The 18998-nt window shown below is 33.2% G+C and overlaps 1 protein-coding gene across 2 annotated transcripts; it reads left to right on the top strand.

The window, feature by feature from the left end:
- Window positions 1-6279: 6279 nt before the first annotated feature.
- Window positions 6280-13392, top strand: LOC131051397 (protein SMAX1-LIKE 3). 2 transcript variants are annotated; one of them, XM_057985908.2, is made up of 3 exons: window positions 6280-7666; window positions 11999-12290; window positions 12409-13392. In XM_057985908.2, exons 1-3 carry the CDS (start codon window positions 6519-6521, stop codon window positions 12901-12903), a joined length of 1935 nt encoding a protein of 644 aa, XP_057841891.1. In that variant the 5' UTR covers window positions 6280-6518; the 3' UTR covers window positions 12904-13392. The 2 variants fall into 2 exon arrangements, with proteins under 2 accessions (XP_057841891.1, XP_057841890.1); XM_057985907.2 differs by having other exon boundaries at window positions 6283-7666; window positions 11996-12290; window positions 12409-13389.
- The last annotated feature ends 5606 nt before the right edge of the window (window positions 13393-18998 follow it).

Here is an 18998-nt window from a genome sequence, read left to right as displayed (position 1 = left end):
TACCAGAGATGTATTAGCCAATCCGCTAATATTCTGCTAGGTAAGGCCAAGGGGATTTGGGGGAGAAGATCAAACAAGTAGAGGAGAGAAGATAGAGCCAAGGAGAAAGGCATCATAAATGTCTTTGAGTTTATGAAAAAATCCAAGGGAGTAGGGGCCTCCCTTGGTGAGAGATGAAGATCACCACTTGGAATGTCAGGGGCCTTTTGGCCCCTTACAAGAAACGCTTGGTTAAATGAGCGTTGCAAAGAGTAGACAGTGATATTGTATTATTCCAGGAAACTAAATTATGTATAGACAAAGCTCTCAGTTTTCTTCATTCTTGCAATTCATGGGAAGGATTTTTTCAAGAAGCCAGAGGCACTGCCAAGGTATTCGGAGTCCTCTAGAATCCGCAGAACATAAAGGTGACGGAGTTGGAAAAATTTGAGCATTGGACTTTTGGAGTGGCCCATAGTTTGATAGATAATGTGGTTTTTTCCTTGGTCAATTTCTATGGCCCGACAAAGACTGAGGAGAAAGCGAAGGCATGGAAGGACATTTCTGACAAGATCGACTCCATCTACAAAGATAGAGTCATTGTAGCAGGGGACTTTAATGTGTTGCTTGATCTAGAAGAGAAGGAAGGGGGATTGCTAATGTCCAACAAGGTGATGGAAGAATTCAGGGACTTTGTGACCATGAATCACCTTTTTGATGTCATTCCAAAGAACGGTAAATACACTTGGACCAATAGGAGAGTCAATTTTGCAAGAATTTTGGAAAGACTAGATAGATTTCTTGTAGGGCCCTTTTGGATAGATTCTGCTTTCAACTTGGACTCCTGTATTCTCCCATTATTGCTATCAGATCATTTCCCGATTTAATTAAGATCCTAGGAAGTCAATAAGAATTACAAAGGGAGTTTCAAGTTCCAAAGTATGTGGTGGAGAGCTAAGGATTTTCTGCCAAATGTGGAATCATGGTGGATAGAAAGCGATATTTTCTCAGGCACCTCGAGCTTTTTCTTTGTTAAAAGGCTCAAGATGGTTAAGAAGAAAAATAGACAGTGGAAAAAGGTATCGTTCAAGAATATTTTTGCAGTAAAGATCAAAGTGGAATCTGAGTTAGATAATTTGAACAAAATTATCATCTCGGTAGGTATGTCCAATGACGAGTTTGTTAGAGAAAAACAACTTAAAAGTGAACTGTCAGAACTTTTTCTTAGAGAGGAAATTTTTTGGCGGGATAAATCAAGGGATCTTTGGATTAAAGAAGGTGACTTGAAAACAAAATTCTTCCATGGTTCTGTCAAGGTCAATAGAGCTAACAACTGGATTGCCCGTATTCAAGACAGTTTCAGAGTCTGGTAGGATGAGGCAGAGGACATAGAGACATAGCAGTTTATAATTTCGAAGCTCTCTTAGGGGATTGCCATGCCGACCAACTTCCTTCTCCCATGTTGGATGTCATCCCCATAACAGTTTCAAAAGAAGATAATGTCCAGTTAATGCGGCCCTTCTCATTGCAAGAAATTAAGAAGGCCAAATTTGATAATCCCCCATTCAAAGCTCCTGGGCCCGATGGTGTTACATCGGAATTTTCCAAAAATGCTGGGGATTCATGGGTGAAGATATTTTCAAGGTGGTGGAAGAGTTCAAGAGGAAAGGTAAGTTTGTCAGAGAATTGAACAAGGTCATAGTCTTGATCCCCAAAAATCAATATTTTTCAACCATGATGGATTTCCGCCCGATCTCTTTGTACAATTCCTTGTACAAGATTGTGTAGAAGGCTTTGGTAAATAGATTGAAACCTCTGCTCAATAAGATCATCTCAACTGAACAACATGGTTTCATTCCAAGTAGAGAAATTGTGGACAACATCTTGATGGCGGGGGAGACCATCCATTCTATGCAATCAGTCAAGAGTCAAGGTATGATTATTATATTAGATGTCAACAAGGCATATGATAGGGTTAGGTGGTCCTTTCTGCTGGATGTTCTACTTCAGTTTGGCTTCGATAAAAATTGGGTGCAATGCATTAAGCACTACATGTCTTCAGTCAATTTCTCTATTCTTGTGAATGGTTTGGTGTGTGGTTTTTTCCAGGCTACTAATGGGTTGAGATAAGGCGATACCATGTCCCCCTTTTTATTTGTTCTAATGGTAGAAATATTGGGGAGAAACATTAAAAAGTAGGTTAGTCTGGGCCTCTGGAGAGGGATCTCCATTCATGAAAATATGGAGCCTATCTCTCATTCCCAATTTGCTGACGATACCATCCTCTTCGGGGAGGCTACGGAAAGGGAGGCAAAATATATTAGAAGGGTGCTCGATTCCTATGAGTCATGCTCCGACCAATGTATGAATAAGAACAAATCAATGGTTTTCTTCCTAGACACCAATAGAACACTCAAGTCTAAAATTGCAAAAATTTTGGAGTTTGAGCTGGATGAATTTCCAATTACTTATCTTGGCGTCCCACTCTTTGCTGGAAGAGCCGACAACAAATTGTGGGAAGAGGTGATCAACAAATGCCAATACAAAGCAGCATCCTGAAAAAATAGGTGGTTGTCACAGGGCGGGAGAATTCAAATGATTAAGGCAGTTTTATTAGCCATCCCCACTTATTACATGTCTTTCTATAGGTTAATTACTAGAGCTTCCCTGGCTCTAGATGGATTGCTTAAGAAATTCTTGTGGGATGGTTCGAAGGAAGCTAGAAAGATTCCTTTGATTAATTGGGACACTACCTGTATGATCAAGGAGGAAGGAGGGGCAAGACTATGAAAGATGAATTTACAAAATCTGGCTTTAGGAGCCAAGCTAGCTTGGAAGATGTACAAATTCCCTCAAAAAATTTGGTGCATAATTTTGGTTGTGAAATATCTTGATTCCAATTCTCTCGACAAAATTTTGACAGTGGCCAACTCAGCAAGAGGTTCTCCATTTTGGAAATTCATTTGGGAAAGCCGTAAGCTACTCACGGAACATCTTACCTGGAAGATTGGCAATGGTAAAAGAGCAATATTTTGGTGTGATTCTTGGAATGGGGAGGAGCCAATAACAGACATTTTTGAAGATAAAGATTGGGTCAACCAGATTGAAGCATCTGTTGGGCTGTGGGTGGCTAATTATTTTCAAACTCTTCCCAACCTGTCCTCTGTGACATGGAAGAGCATGGGAGAATGGCATCAAGCAAATCATAAGTGGTTGTCAGATGTTCTTCTAAATAAAAAGGTGTTCCACTCAGATGAGGAAGATAGCCTGATGTAGAGTGCATCCAAATCGAGGGACTACAGAGTCAATGAGCTTCGGAGGAAGAGAGAGAGGAATGGTAAGTGGCCTTCAACCTTGTGTTGGGGCAAGTGGCCTCTACCAAAAGTAGGGGCCTTTCTATGGATTTCTATCCAAGATAGAAGTCTCACTGGTAGCAGATTGAAATCGATCAGGATCTCGGGGCCAAATTGGTGCATCATGTTTAAGCAGCAGGAGGAATCGACAGAGAATCTCCTTTATTGGTGCCCATTTACCAGTCAATGTTGGGATTGGCTTCTAGACTTGTTGCACTTCCCCACCATCACAAATTTAACCTTAAAGGACTTTCTCTTATCCTAGCCGACCAAAGGTAGATTCTCTAAATGGGGAATTCTTTGGATTGTTAGCCCTTCAATGCTAGTTTGGCATATCTGGAAGGAACGTAATAGGAGGATTTTCAAGGAAGAAGCATTAGAGGTACATGTCCTTTTGGTTAAGATTAAGAGTGCGATAGAGGAATTTGTCAATGGTAGAATCCAAGGGGTGAATTACAATTTTTTAGCGAAGTGGGATTTTGATATGGAGAAATCTTGGTCCTTCAAGCAGATTAGTGATCATAGATTATATGATAGAAAAGAACACAGAAAAAAAGCCTTGTGGCAGGTCCCACCAGGAGGTTGGAAGAAATTAAATTTTGATGGAGCTAGTAGCGGTAATCCAGGCCGGAGTGGTGTGGGAGATATCATCATAAACGAGGCTGGGGAGGTGGTGCATGCCCTTTCGGGTCCGGTTGGCATAGCTACCAACAATGTGGTAGAGATTGTTGTGTTGGAGGTAGGGCTTCAGTGGAGTGTTAATAATGGGATAGACAAACTCATTATCGAAGGAGATTCTCAGATCATCCTCAATGGTTTGTCCAAGTCCGTATTCTAGAACTGGCGATTGGCATCCTGGATCCCGAGGATAAAATCTCTTTTGACTCTTCTTGGTGAATATCACATTCAACACATGTTTCGGGAGGGAAACAAAGCCACAGACCATTTGGTGAATATAGGGATTGAGGAGGGTTCTGCCAGAGAATTTGGCAGGGCTGAGACCATGTTGATTGTACTTCAGGAGATCATATCTAGGGACAGGGGATCTATCATGAGGACAAGAGTTGGATAGTTGTGATGTCTTCGACGACATAGGTAGAGGATGATGGGATCCCTAGAGGAAAACTAGTGGATTTAAAGGAAGATCGGGAGAGGCTTTGGTAAGTTTTCATTCATGTCAGTACGTATGGAAACAAGTTGTCTGATAGTCGGATTGTTCCAAGCTTCCTTGGATGGGGTGGCATTAACAGTAGACCAGCGGAGAATATTATTTATAGACCCATTCTTGGTCTCTTTTCCTGAATAAAGGAGAATGGCAGATCATTTAGGCATCATTTGCAAGTGCAGTAAGATTTCTGGATTGGAGGAATCGCCTGAGGAGTAGGTTGAGCGACTGTTTAAGAAGGCAAATGAGCAGGAGAAAGACACGGTAGTCGACATTCTGGGACCTGACTACTGGTCTGGGGGTCATGTCCATGACGACTAGCTGATGGAAGATCTGTTCCATCCAATCATTTAGGTGTTGGGCCATGCTATATTGACAAACGAAATTCTGCATAGGATGGTGGAGGAAGGGATTTACCTAGAGTTAATGAGAGCTTTAGATGGGATAGTTTCCAATCTCGCAGACGGGTGCATGCTGAGTTATTTCTATTTGCAGGCAGAAGGGAAGAAGAAGAAGATGCAGAAGGCTTGGTCCATCTTCAAGGCTGGCATTGTGAAGGAAAATGGCATGGAAAGGTTTGAAGCCTTCCTCTAGGAAAATGTTGATCTCTTTCTTTAAGGAGGAGGAGATAAGTTGGTGGTAATGGGTAATGGGATTAAGTATCTATATAACTGATCCCTATGAGATGTAGTTTAAGGAGTGCATCTTTCTGGTGGAAATATAATGGGTACTGCCCCTAGGCACAACTTGCTTTAAAATAAATTAAAAAAAAAAAACAACAACAATTTGAAAACACTGGAAATAATTTTTATGTTTAATTTGTTAAAACTTAAATGTACAATAATTTTTATTGTAGAGCTTAAATAATATGTATATTTAGATTTCAATTTTAACTAAGAAAAAAGTGTTGGGTGTATTTATTTATGTATATATGAATTGAAAAATTATGAATAAGTTAATCTATTTAATAATTAAACTTAAACAATAAATATATTCAAATTTCAATGTTAGCTAGTATAAAAGGTATTTACAAACTGACCATACTATATTATCATTGAAAACTATAAAATAAAATTATCGATTATGTCTAGTGATAAAAATATAAGTTAATAGAAAAGTGAAAAAATGGATTCTTTTAAAAATGGAATTTAAATATATGGAATCGTCATAATTTGTTGTACTATATTTTATATAAAACTAGCTTGAAAAAGCTTAAATAGACAAAATAAAAATATTTAATAAAATATTATATAAGAAAGAAAAAAAGATATATATATATTTATACATCATAAAGAATAATTATCACAATAAAGAAAAATAATTTCTTATAAATTATTGAATAAAATTATTTACATTTAAAAACTAAAATTAAATGTATGAAAAATTTTAAAAAATAAATTATATAAATTTAAAATTTAAAATGATAAAAGAGAGACAATAATAGACATTAACTACTAATTTTAAAAATTTAGGCTAGGAATTAGTATAAAACATTTTTAGGTTAGACAGTAAGTTGGGGAAGCTGTTAAATGGACAAATGAGGAAACACAAGTGGAGTCCTTAAAATAAATAAAAACAAAAGAAATAAAAAAATATAAAGTAAAAGTAAAGTGGTATACATTTATGGTTTAAAGATTGAATGTGTTTTTGGAATGTTTTTTAAGTGGGTCCTGGTTTTCACACTGATAGGTTGCTGGTCCCGTACGCCATGAGATGGAAAGTCACAAGAGAAGGATTTTAACTGTACTGAAGATGAAGAGGCAGGGCCACAATAATGGAGCAAAAGTTATATGGCATACCTTCACGAACAAGTTCAACATCATTCATGCACTTCATATGCCCATGGCTAATTACAAGTACTGCTCATATTTCTCTCTACAGATGAACCTGAAGCTGACATCCACTTGAGATTATGCTATATGAGAACAACCAGTTGGGGGGAAGAACTAGTTATGTAAAAGGAGTTCCTGAGCTACTCTAGTTATTCCTATATCTAGATTTCTTGTTTTGTTTCACAGAGAATGAGAGCAGGAGGATGCACAGTGCAGCACACTCTCACAGTGGAGGCAGCAGCTGCTGTGAGAAGTGCAGTGGGGCTAGCCAGGCGGCGCGGCCATGCCCAAGCAACACCACTGCATGTAGCAGTGATGTTGCTTGGATCAGAATCATCACTCCTTCGCCGTGCCTGTCTGCGCTCGCATCCGTTGCAGTGGAGGGCGTTAGAAGTATGTTTCAATGTGGCGCTCAACCGCTTGCCTGCTGCCGCAGGCGCTGGACAGCCATCACTGTCTAATGCCCTGATCGCTGCGCTCAAGCGAGCGCAGGCCAACCAGCGGCGAGGCTGCATAGAACAGCAACAAGCCCAGCCACTGTTGGGTGTCAAGGTGGAGATCGAACAGCTTGTGATCTCCATCCTTGATGATCCCAGTGTGAGTAGGGTGATGAGAGAGGCTGGATTTTATAGCCCTAATCTCAAATATAGCCTTGAGAACAATACCCATCTCAGCTACTCTTTGCAAATCAGTGGCGGCGGTGGTGGCGGCAGTGTTGGTAGTGGTGGTGGTGGAGGGTTGTTGAGTATGCAGGCACAAAACTGTAGAGCTAAAGAGAAACAATATAAGCCCTCATTTTCTAAAGACATGGAATCCTTAGTTGAGGCACTGGCATTTCAGAAGAGGAAAACTACTGTAATAGTAGGAGATGAACCCTTTTACACAGAATGTATTCTTCGCCAGCTCTTCACCCGCATTGAATCTGGAGACATACCAGATTGTATAAAGAATGTTCAGGTCATTGGGCCTCAGATTTTTTCTTGCCTTCATTGCAGTAGAGATGAGCTGGAGAGGAAGCTTTCAGCTTTGAACACAACTGTGGCTAGTTGTTGCCTTCGTGGGGTTATTCTCTATGTGGGAGATCTTCGTTGGACTCTGGAAATGAACCAGAATTTTAATAGAAGTTCTTGCTGTTCTTATTCTCCTGTGGAGATTGTTATCAGAGAGGTGGGCAGAATGTTGGCTTGTTATGGTGATCGCCTCTGGTTGTTGGGGTGTGCAACTTATGAGACTTATATCAAGTGTAAAATGAGGCAGCCCACTTTGGAATCTCTTTGGAAATTGCAGCCTCTCACTGTTCCTACAGGTGGCCTCAGCTTGGCTCTTCATCACTCCAGGTAAGTTCAGAATTTCTCAACTTCTTGTATGTTTCTTATAGAATTAGTGTAATGGATGACATTGAAATTATTATTACTGTTCACATATCATGATATGGAATTAGAGATCAAATTTAGAACTTAGTATAATGAATTGTGTGGGGTAATTGTTGTTTTTAAACAAAAGATATGTTGTGTTTTGAAAATTTAAATAGTTAAATTCAGCTTAGCTCTTCATTACTCCAGGTAAGTTCAGAATTTCTGAACTTCTTGTATGTTTCTTATAAAATTAGTGTAATGGATAACATTGAAATTATTATTACTGTTCACATATCATGATATGGAATTAGAGATCAAATTTAGAACTTTGTATAATGAATTGTGAGAGGGGTAATTGTTGTTTTTAAACAAAATATATATGTTGTGTTATGTAATGAATTATGGAATAAATTATCAGTATAAATCTTTTTATTAAGATGTATATTTATCTTTGATTTTGAGATCTTATACTTTTATCATCTTTTAACAAGATTCAATACTAGCAAATATCTTAGAATTAAGAAGAGGTCATCTAATACTGATATTATTACATAAATATTAGTGCAGTTGAGAGTTTAGAGTGCTATGATCCATTCATGGTATTTTCTTACAAAGGATCTGTAATGGTGAAAGAATCTACACTGATCAACTGAAAAAAAAACATTAATTGGCTGCCTTTATAGAAAGATCAAACTGTCAAATAGGCATACTTGCCTACTTCCTTTCATACGCCAAATCTAAGATCATACTCATTACTACAATTTATTAAGAATGAAAAAGAGCTGATAATACTGATAGTATTACATAATTATTAGAACACTTGAGTAGGTGCTATGATCCATTAATAGTATATTCTTACAAAGTATGAAACATACTACACTTATAAATTGAGGAAAACATTAGTTACCTGTGTAGAAAAGATTAAACTTGCCTATTTCCAAATACGCTTGAATATTCAAAACTAGTATCATGCTTATTACTGAAAAATGCTTAGAATTTCTGAATCTCAATTCATGGCTTGTAATGCCTTATAATTCTAAAGTGTTTTTCTCTTAATCTAAAATGAGTGCAAGTCATTAGGAGAGTGCAAGACCAGACATGAATTCAATTTATGAATTCTCTCATCCTTAGTGTTGAAAATCCTTATTTTCCAGTTAAAATGTGCAGATTTAATGGGGTTTCTGTCTCTTTTCAGTATGCATTCTCGTTCTGTAGTGATCTAAGAACTATTGGATAGCATCGCTATAGGGATAACTTGTGAAATTATCCATTTGTAACCAGCTTCCAGTTTAAATGTCATTTATTCTTATGAGGTAGAAGCGTGCTAAGTTTAGACCATTTTCATAAAATAATAACATATAAATTTGTTATCGTACAATTAGAGTTGGTCCAATGATAAAGAATTTGTGCTCTCCAAAGAGAGGTCAGAAGTTTAAATCCCACAAGGGGTAGGGTATGAACACCTTATCCGCTTCGGCCCATTATTGATTTCGGATTCCAATAAGCTTATGGAATGATTTACTTGCCCCAACTCAAAAAAAATCATAATAACAGTTTTCATAAATAAAAATATTTTATATTAGTATTGTTTAATATAAACAAAAATATTCCTTATCATTAAAAATAGTAATTTAATATATAACTTTCAATTTATATATCATTTTATAAAAGAAAATTATGTATTTTCTATAATATACATCTTTGTCAACATACAATAATTAATAAATAATCATTTTAATATAAATGATTTAAAATCGAATATAATTTGATTTGAAATCAAATATAACTGTTACATGTTTATTAATCCAATGCTAATAGTACATATATTCAAAAACAAGTTTAAGACTTCATCACTAGTTTAATATAATTCATTATATATGTATACTTCTATGTAATGAATTCTTAAATTAATTAATTAGTTAATTTTATATATACATAAAGATTTTTAAATTTGAATTTTTTGTAATTTTATAGTTAAGAGAAGGCCTTAGAATCTACACTAATTGAATTTGGTAAATATTTCTTAATAAATGTTAAAAAGAAAGTCCAATGACACTTGATGACACTTGAGATAAAAAAAGAATTGCATAAGAATGAAAGATATGTGAAAGGAATCAATTTTACCAAGTCTTATAGAATGGTTTAAGTGTTAAAATTAAATTTTTATAATAAGAACAGTAATATGAGAAGTAGAGATAATTTTCAAATTATCATGAAATGGTAAATACTATTTTTAAAAGAAAGATGAACAATAATATTTAAAAAATTATGGTACAATTTGAGTTGGTCTAGTAGTGGAGAACTTGTGGTCTTGGAAGAGAGGTCGCAAGTTCAAATCCCACACGGGGGTAGGGTATGTACACCTTATCGGTCCATATGACCAACAAAAGTATTAGATCATAAGATATTGTAATGAGATCATAACTACATATTAGATATTAAAAATTATTAGCATATTATAATTTTAATATTTTAATCTTGATTTTCTTAAATATATGATTATTTCTATATATTACATATATTTGAAAGTTATGAGTTAATAAAAGTGATATGATAATCTTAAAATTTTAGTTTTTTTTAAAGACACGTTTATATATGTCTAATATTTGAGAGGGATGGGTTTCATTTTCTAAAAGATCCTAATTTGAAATGATATTATTCTATATAAATTTGGTGATAATAATATTTCTTCTACTTATATCCCATATTGTTTATCCTTTCTTTTATTCATGTGTTTCTCTAAATAAGAAATGTTTCAAGGAGTATTAACTTACCCACATACACAAATCTCATTAAAGGAAGATTTAGAAAGAAGAGATATTTGTTATAGATATAATTATTCTTTTGATTTTCTTATTCAAAGACTAGTACATTGCAAATCTCAAGTATGTAGAAACTCCTTGTAGTTGTAATTATTCCTTTCAATTTCTCATTCAATGCCAAGATCTAATATTTTGTTATAATTACTCTTTTCAATTTCTCATTCAAAGAATAACATATTGCAAAACACAAGCATATTGAAACTTAAAAGGGTTAGAGCCTATATCAATACAACAATTTCTTACAATTACCATGTTTTTCTTCAATATTTTTTCTTGTTTCAGTTTATTATGAGAATATCTATTCATGTTTTTTTAATGTTTCAATGCTCTGAGTAGCTAGATTATTGATTTGTTATGTTCAAGTGCCATTGTGTCTTCTGATTCTATCTAAGAATAGGGAGTTCTTGTTTTAGCATTTATATAATATTTTTAATAATTTCTAAGGTAGTCTTGTATAATTAATCTTTTATAAATGTTTCATTTAGTATAAATTATATTTAATAATAAGACTTATCAATAATTTCATATTCATTTCATAAATATCCTAAACTTTCATTTAAAATAATACATATTAAATTATTAAAAATAAACATTTTTTATCAATAATAAAAACACAATTATTTTTATTAAATTTTAATATAAATATACATAAAAATCAACATCTTCTCTATTAATGATTTATAAAAATAAAAGAAAATAAAAATTTAATTATCAAATTTAAAAAATAAATAAATATTATAGAAAATATAATATTCTTCTATTATCCTCTTTATAAGCTTTTGACATCTTGTTTCCAAGTTCATAAATTCATTGAATATAAATCTGTAAAAAATGTGGCAATTTTATATAGACTAAAATTCAAATTACATTTTATTATTTTTTAAATTGTTTTAATTTTTATATAATTAAAGTGTACAATCAATGTAGAATATTATTTTGATGTATTTTATAACTTGATTATATAAAAATTATTTTCATTATTTGATAGTATTTCATCATCCATTATTAAAATGAGATAACAAGAAAAGAAAAAACTATACTAATAATAAATAATAAAATATGATCCAAACTATTTTATAAAATATTAAAAACAAAATACAATGATTTATCAAAACTCATATCATAAAGCAACTTGAAGGAAGTTATTTGTATTAGTTTAGATTTATTATCTATCTAGTGTAAGACTAACAAAGATTTCAGTATCATGGCTTTGCTTACATCACTGGTCTTAACATCTATAAAAAATTTTCATTCCAATCATTTCTCTGTGTTGTTTTGCTTGGTTGGGAGATATCTAGGGAGCCTGAAATTCTGATAATTTTAAGATAACAAAGAAAGCCCAAAATGTTCATAATGGTTACCCCATAAAACATAAGGAATCCACAAAACATTCTATAATAGAATTTTTTATATTTTATTTACTTTTGAATTTCATGCAAAGATGATAGGAAATATTCACTGTAACTGATTAAATGTTCCTGTAATAAAGTAGCACAGCAGTTCAGGATGCTAAGATGGTGGGTGGTGAAGTTTATCCCTGTAAGGATAAACCTCACTTTGACAAGCTGAAGGCCACCAGTCTGGACTTTTATAACATTCAGAAATTAAACAGTTGTCATGAGTGTTCAAAAAAGCTGGATTCAGAAGATCCACTTCTTTTGCACCACAACAACTCAGTTGCCAATCTATATACCCAAATTCAAGGGACATCATCCACTTTGCCATCCTTCTTTCAGCGTCAACATGCAGACCAGATTTCTACTGTGGATTTAACTTCTTTAGAGGTACACATAATTCTTAGAATCTTGAAATAAGTAATGTTTTTTAATGGATGAAGAAGCTTAAAATGCACAACAAATAAACTGTGATAATTGATTCTAGTCTTTTGTGTGGTTAATTCAGGCTCAAATATCAAGTGAATCAGTTAGAGAATTGGGTAATAAATGGAATCAAAATTGTGGACATGAAAGTCAAATTCCTTTCTCTTGTTCATGGAATATGTGTGGAGATAGCATGTTGAAGGACTCTAAACTGCAACTGCAATCCTCTATTAATGAGAGCATAAGAAACAATGGTGATGCTTCTAAACTATCCTGGAACTCTGATGCTGAAAATTTGCTGGGTCCTGATAGATCTGTGATATGGTCCTCTACTCAACACAACATTGAGAATTCAACTAAGAACTTCTTTGCAGAAGATAATACTTGTGAATCCAATGACAGCAAATCAAGATTGGAAGTGCAAACTGCCCTAACTCTTGGTAGGTCATCCTCCAATGACAGTGACAATAATACAACTCCAAACAAAAGGAATAGAACTAGTAATGATGGCCTCTGGTGGCAAAATGCTCAAAATTGTTCAGATTCTGTGTCAGCTTCTGTGGGGACTGATGATTAATAGTTAATGCCCTGATTAATATTGACAGCCATTTAACATGCAATGGAAAACATGAAGCTCCTCAGTGAAATACTTGGTGCAATTTGAGACATTCAAAGAAAGGATGAAATGGAAAACAGTATGATAGTCAGCATAGGCAATGAACTCTTGCAGTCCTGGGAAAAATTCTTCAGAAGGCTTGAGATAGCAAATCTGCCTCCAGAGATATATCCATCATCACAAAAGAGCAGAATATCAATTAAGAGGAAATGGGGTCTGGAGATTGTAAAAATTAAAATAATTTATAGAATGTGGGTGTATTTTTAAAACTGAAGAGGCTAAAGTATGTAAGATTTGTGGACTCTCTTCCATGATTATAAAGGATTCAGCAGAATTACATTGTAGGTGTTTTTTAAGCCAATTTTTTTTTTTATCAATGCAGTCTCATAAACATTTTTTCTTGCTGGGCAAGGATAAAATGGTCTTTGCTAGATTTATTTTAGTCTAAACTCTAACTATTTGTGATTGAGTCTATTTGAATTTAAAGTTGTTGTTTTTTTTGGTAATTGGCAAATTTATATCAAGTTAGTTAAATATTTACAAATTTTAATTATAAAAAAATATGTTTTGTATTTGAATGATGAAGATTCAATCTTCTATACAAGTTTTTGCAATATTTATTTGGCACCATAATTCTTGGTATTACCAAGAGTTCTAAAATGCTTCTTGGGCTTAATATTTATTGATTTTAAAGACGTAAAATTTTTTAAGGTTTATTATTTACTTAAAAGGTTTTCACTTCGTAAGTTTAGGTGTATCTTTTTCAATTATAAAACAAAGTATGTTCTGGATTTTGAAGTCTTTTATGATCCAAAGCTTTGCATTAATATGAATATGATATTTTTTATTGAGTAGTTAATTTGAATATCTTAAATTATCTAAGATGGTTTTTAATTAGAAGGGTTATATAATTTTTTAAATAAGTTTCTGAATTATTGCATGAAGTTAAGGTATTGATTATGGCATAATTTATTTATTTTTCTGATTGATTCAATACATAATACAAGTGATATCAAATTTTAGAATCCTCTCAAAACCTTCTTTTGATTTTTTTTCAAAATGTAATATCAAAATCAGGACCACAGTGAAGGTTGAAGGAGATCAAAATCTCGAAGCAACAGATGGGTAAACTCATCGCAATAATGTCAAGGGATCCAGCTCCTTATTTTTCCGAGTAATATTATTCAAATGCTGGAAAAATCAATATGTCGTACTGGGAAAAAGACGCCATTGAAGATCTGGTTCAAATTTCATAAAAATCACATTGGTATTTGTAAAAGCAATTTCCCAAATATCAAATGTATGGGTACATGAATGCAAGTTTTTAAAGCAATTTTTTTCCCTTTATGAAGCTATGACTTGTACGAACGGTTCAGCATACAATAAAGTGATATCAGCGTATGTTTGTATAAAGTACCATCCAGAAGACTGCCGGAGAATCGTTCAAATTTGAGGGGCGACTTTATGGAAAGTATGTTTGCCATGAGTGTTCATGGAGGATTTGCTGTGTTATTCTTTGAGTGCTACGTTAGTCTTTTGTTTTTTAAGCAAAAAATTTCAAAACTAGCCTTAAAAACTATCACGATCTTTATTTATTTCAACATGACGCAGGGTTGAGATGGTTTACGTGGATAATCTTCATATAAAAATGTCATTTTTATAAAAATCAAAATCTGCAAACTGCAATAGATTGATTATCAATTAAGAATTTAATTACACAAATTATTTGTATTTAGATATACTATAAACATGGATCTAAAGAGAATATAAGAAGATTTCCAGTCATAGTTACATAAAAAAAATAAAAATAAGGACGAGTCAAAACTGAGTAACCTAATGAAGAGAAAGAGAACCTCAATCACAAACATTTCATCCTCTTGGAACATCTAAAGTCTATTTAGCTAAACAATCAGCAACCACATTACATTCCAAAGGATATGAACAAAAGATATGGAATTGAAATACTCAGATAAATTAAGAATTTGTGCAAGGACAGAAACCATATACCAGAAAAAAACTCAGAATTCTTATTATTCAAAAGAGAAACTAAAATCATAAAATCCATCTCACACATTACATTTATCAAACCCAACTCACACTCTACCTAACAAATATTTATTAATCAGAATAAAACATTGATTAATAAAAAATTAAAATTATACATTCACATATTTAAATTTTCTGTAAAATCTATCAATGTGTAAACATGTTTTCTTGAGCTCCATATAAAGTGTCTACGCTTAACACGTTATGTTTGTGTAAATGCATTTTAAAGTTATATCTTTAAGTAAGATTATAAATTAAAATAAAGATCAATCTCTTATGCTTACACCATAATCATCATAATTTGTTTATATATAACTCATCCATCTTACAGGAAATTTAGAGCTATCTGATAGTCATAACACAAATCATGGCCTACACAATTCAGATATTTATAACATTGTGTCCCAGCCATCTTTCGTGGTATACGTGTGTAACAGATAATGAGGCACTACAACCAAAAATTTTACTGTGTCATATGGCAAAAGGAAATGGGAGAAATAGGTAAGAATATAGGACACCACAGTACTCTTGACCAAGTAATCGTCCTTGTTTACATTACAAAACAACAGATGAGAAAGAATCCAAAAACTCTAGTGGAGAAAAGGAAATGAGACCCAATTTTCATGCAGTGAGAAGGGATGATAATCCTATGATGGGTATACAAGAATATCTATGATGCAATTTGAGGCTGTGGTTGATATTTTGTTTAGGTAAATAATAGACGTTGTTTTGGCTTTAGCATAGACGTTGTTTTGGCTTTAGCATAGACGTTGAAATACATGACGGTGACTTCAAGATGAATTATTATTGCTTGTCTAAGTTGATTAGTACAATCAATGAGGAATACCAGTTAATGGGAATTGATCGAAAAGGAACTTGAAAATCTACACTATTCTTCTGATTAACAAATGATTATATTCCTACTTAAGCTGATGAAGCGATAATAATCTTTCTTATAAAAGCTCTCCAATAATCAGAAGCTAACCAGCCAGCCAGCTAACCATTTGATAATCTGAATGATTACTTTTCACTTAAAACTAATCAACAGTTAATAGGACTGTCTGCACTTATTTTAGAGAGGATCATATATCATCTATAAATTAGTTTTATTAACTGATATGAGAGTATGAGTCTATTCAATCTTTTTTTAAATGTTTTATATATTTAAATTTATAAAAAAAAATTAGTGTTTATCACATATCACACAACTCTATACAAATGTACTGAAAAAATCTAGTGATTTGCTCAACTATGTTGAATAATACACAACTATATAATAGTTTACAGTTAAAAGAGGGAAAGAGATTAGTAGATTATATAATAACTCTATACCGTCTGATTTTATTTTTTTTATTTTTGGAAGGTTTTATATCACCTACATATACCCTCCATTTTAGAATGTTTCATATATCCGAACTTACAAAAGAACCTTAATGAATCACACAACTTTATACAGACATTCTAAAAATCATGCACTGGTTATGTCCAGGTGTATTGAACAATACAATTTTATACAATAGCTTACAGTTAAAAGGAGAGATTACTAGACCATAAAAAAATTCTAATTAGCCGGTCTTCCATTATTCTTTTTGGAAGACTTTATATCATCTATATTTAAATTCGTTTTTCTATGCTATATAAGAGCATGAGTCTATGCACTCCTTTTTAAAATGTTTAATATATCCAAATTTATGAAAGAGTTTTGATAAGTATCACACATCACATAGCTTTATACAGACTTACTTAAAAACATGTACTGGTTATGTTCAATTGAATTGATTGTTCACAATTATATGATAGCTTACAGTTAAAAGATAGAAAGATTATTGAACTATACAATAATTCTGTATAGTCTGCCCTCCCTTTTTTCTTTTTTAAAGATTTTATATCATCTACAAATTTGTTTTACTATCTGATATAACAACACAATCTGTACACACTTTTAAAAATGTTTCATATATCCAAATTTACAAAAAAACGAATATCACACATCACACAACTTTATACAGACGTACCCAAAAAAAAATGTACTAACTATGCTCACCTGTATCGAACATTACTAGACTACACAATAACTCTCTATGAACATGCATGCACATTTTGGCATAAAGGAGGAGTACAGTGGTGTAACGTACTAAAAAAACATGTACTAACTATGCTCGCCTGTATTGAACATTACTAGACTACACAATAACTCTCTATGAACATGCATGCACATTTAGGCATAAAGGAGGAGTGCAGTGGTGTGATATTCACTGGTCAGCACATGTAGATAGAAAGAAAAACAAGAATAATAAACGGTATACTAAATATCTGACAGAAAGTATAGCCGTGATGATTACTAGCCCAAGAGTCCGTAAAAGCTGAAAAAATGGGCATATGATTTTGTATCTAGCTGAGATATTTATTCTCTGAAGTAGCTTTTAACAGTCTTTTGACTGGAACGACCACAAGAGCTTTGAGAATGGTACCCACATTCTTAATGCTTATAAATTTACTTTAATGCTCTTTAATATCATTTGCCCCACATACTCCATGGCCTCCTCAATTCACTTGCCTTTACACTAGTCTTTGTATTCACTCAACTTCTCATGCTTTCATTTTCTTTCTTCAGAAATGAACAAACTGAAAATCCATTCTCTTTCACATACGTATCCATGAAAGTTTACATTGGTCTAAGTAAGTGGAAGGTTGGTCAAAAAAGTAGTTTCAGAAAGCACATCAACCTTAATTCCGAGGCAAAAATCACTTTCATTTCATTCCTTTCTTCCTAAAGAGGAAGGAATATTTGACGACAAATTGAATGAGAAGAATGGGCTTTTATGTCAAAGTAAGTAAATCCATAGTGATTGTCCTGGTTTTCCTTTTGGGCCACCTCCATATATATCCTCACATTCAATCAATCAATCTCAGGACTTCATGATTAGAATTATCTCTTCTTCTTGAAGCCTCAGCTTTCTCGAGTCTCTCAGATTCTGTCACTGTCTTGAGCTACAAATCTTGTTCATCATGTTTTCTCTGGAACACTTTCCACCATGAAATATTCTGTTCTACCAACCTATATTATCTAGAAGGTTTGTTCATGTTTGAAAACACTGATAATAATTTAAGAAAATGAATGTTCATCATATTATATTGTTAAACTTCTATTAGTTTATTTGTGAGGGCTTAAGAAGAATCAAATATGTTCGCTAGGCATCATTAAAGATAAAGCTGAGTTTAATTGTTTATTTATTGGAAATTATCCTTTAATTCTTAACTTCCAGTTCAGGAAATTAAAGTCAATAGAAAATCATTTATCTTTAGTAAAATATATTTAGATTTATTTAAAATTATATAATATAATTTTAAGTTTAAATATGTAATATCAGTTTTAAAAATTTAATTTCTAGTGAAAAATAAAGTAATAGAATGCTTAGATTAATTAAAGTGGGATAGATTCAAACCTTTACAAAACTGCTATAAAACAACTACTTGGGGCACATGAAGAGCGCACACCTAGCCAAAAAGCACAAGACACCAAATAATGCTATCATTCATTAAACAACACTTTAACTTTTCCGAAAAAAGAAATCTTTTTGTTCGAATCTTTTGCATGGGGACGTCACTGGCTGGGCAATATTATATCACGTGCGTTCATATTGTTGGATTTAATATCCCAAAAATGAGGGTACAATATATTGCCTATCGGTGAAAATAGGGGGGGTTTTAATTTGGGCTATGAAAAAATACAATATTTGGTGAAAATAGGTGTGCTTTTTAATTCAGGGTGTGTATTGGGAGGGGGTGACCAAAAAGCATTTTAGGGCAATATTTTTTAAAAATAGGGGGATTCTTTAGTATTCCATGAACGTACGCAATGTAACCCAAGCTCACTAAGTGAAACCACCATGATCTTTTGTAGAGGCCAGAGTGCTTGAATCCGGAGTAGCTTTGACAATAGAGGTGAGGGGGTCAATCATTGTAGAGGGAGACTCCATTTGTCTCTTTCTCTTTGTCTTTCTTCGTTC

Source organism: Cryptomeria japonica, chromosome 11 (genome assembly GCF_030272615.1).
Source record: "Cryptomeria japonica chromosome 11, Sugi_1.0, whole genome shotgun sequence".
NCBI classification, from domain to species: Eukaryota; Viridiplantae; Streptophyta; class Pinopsida; order Cupressales; family Cupressaceae; genus Cryptomeria; species Cryptomeria japonica.
This window is presented reverse-complemented; position numbering and strand designations above follow the sequence as displayed.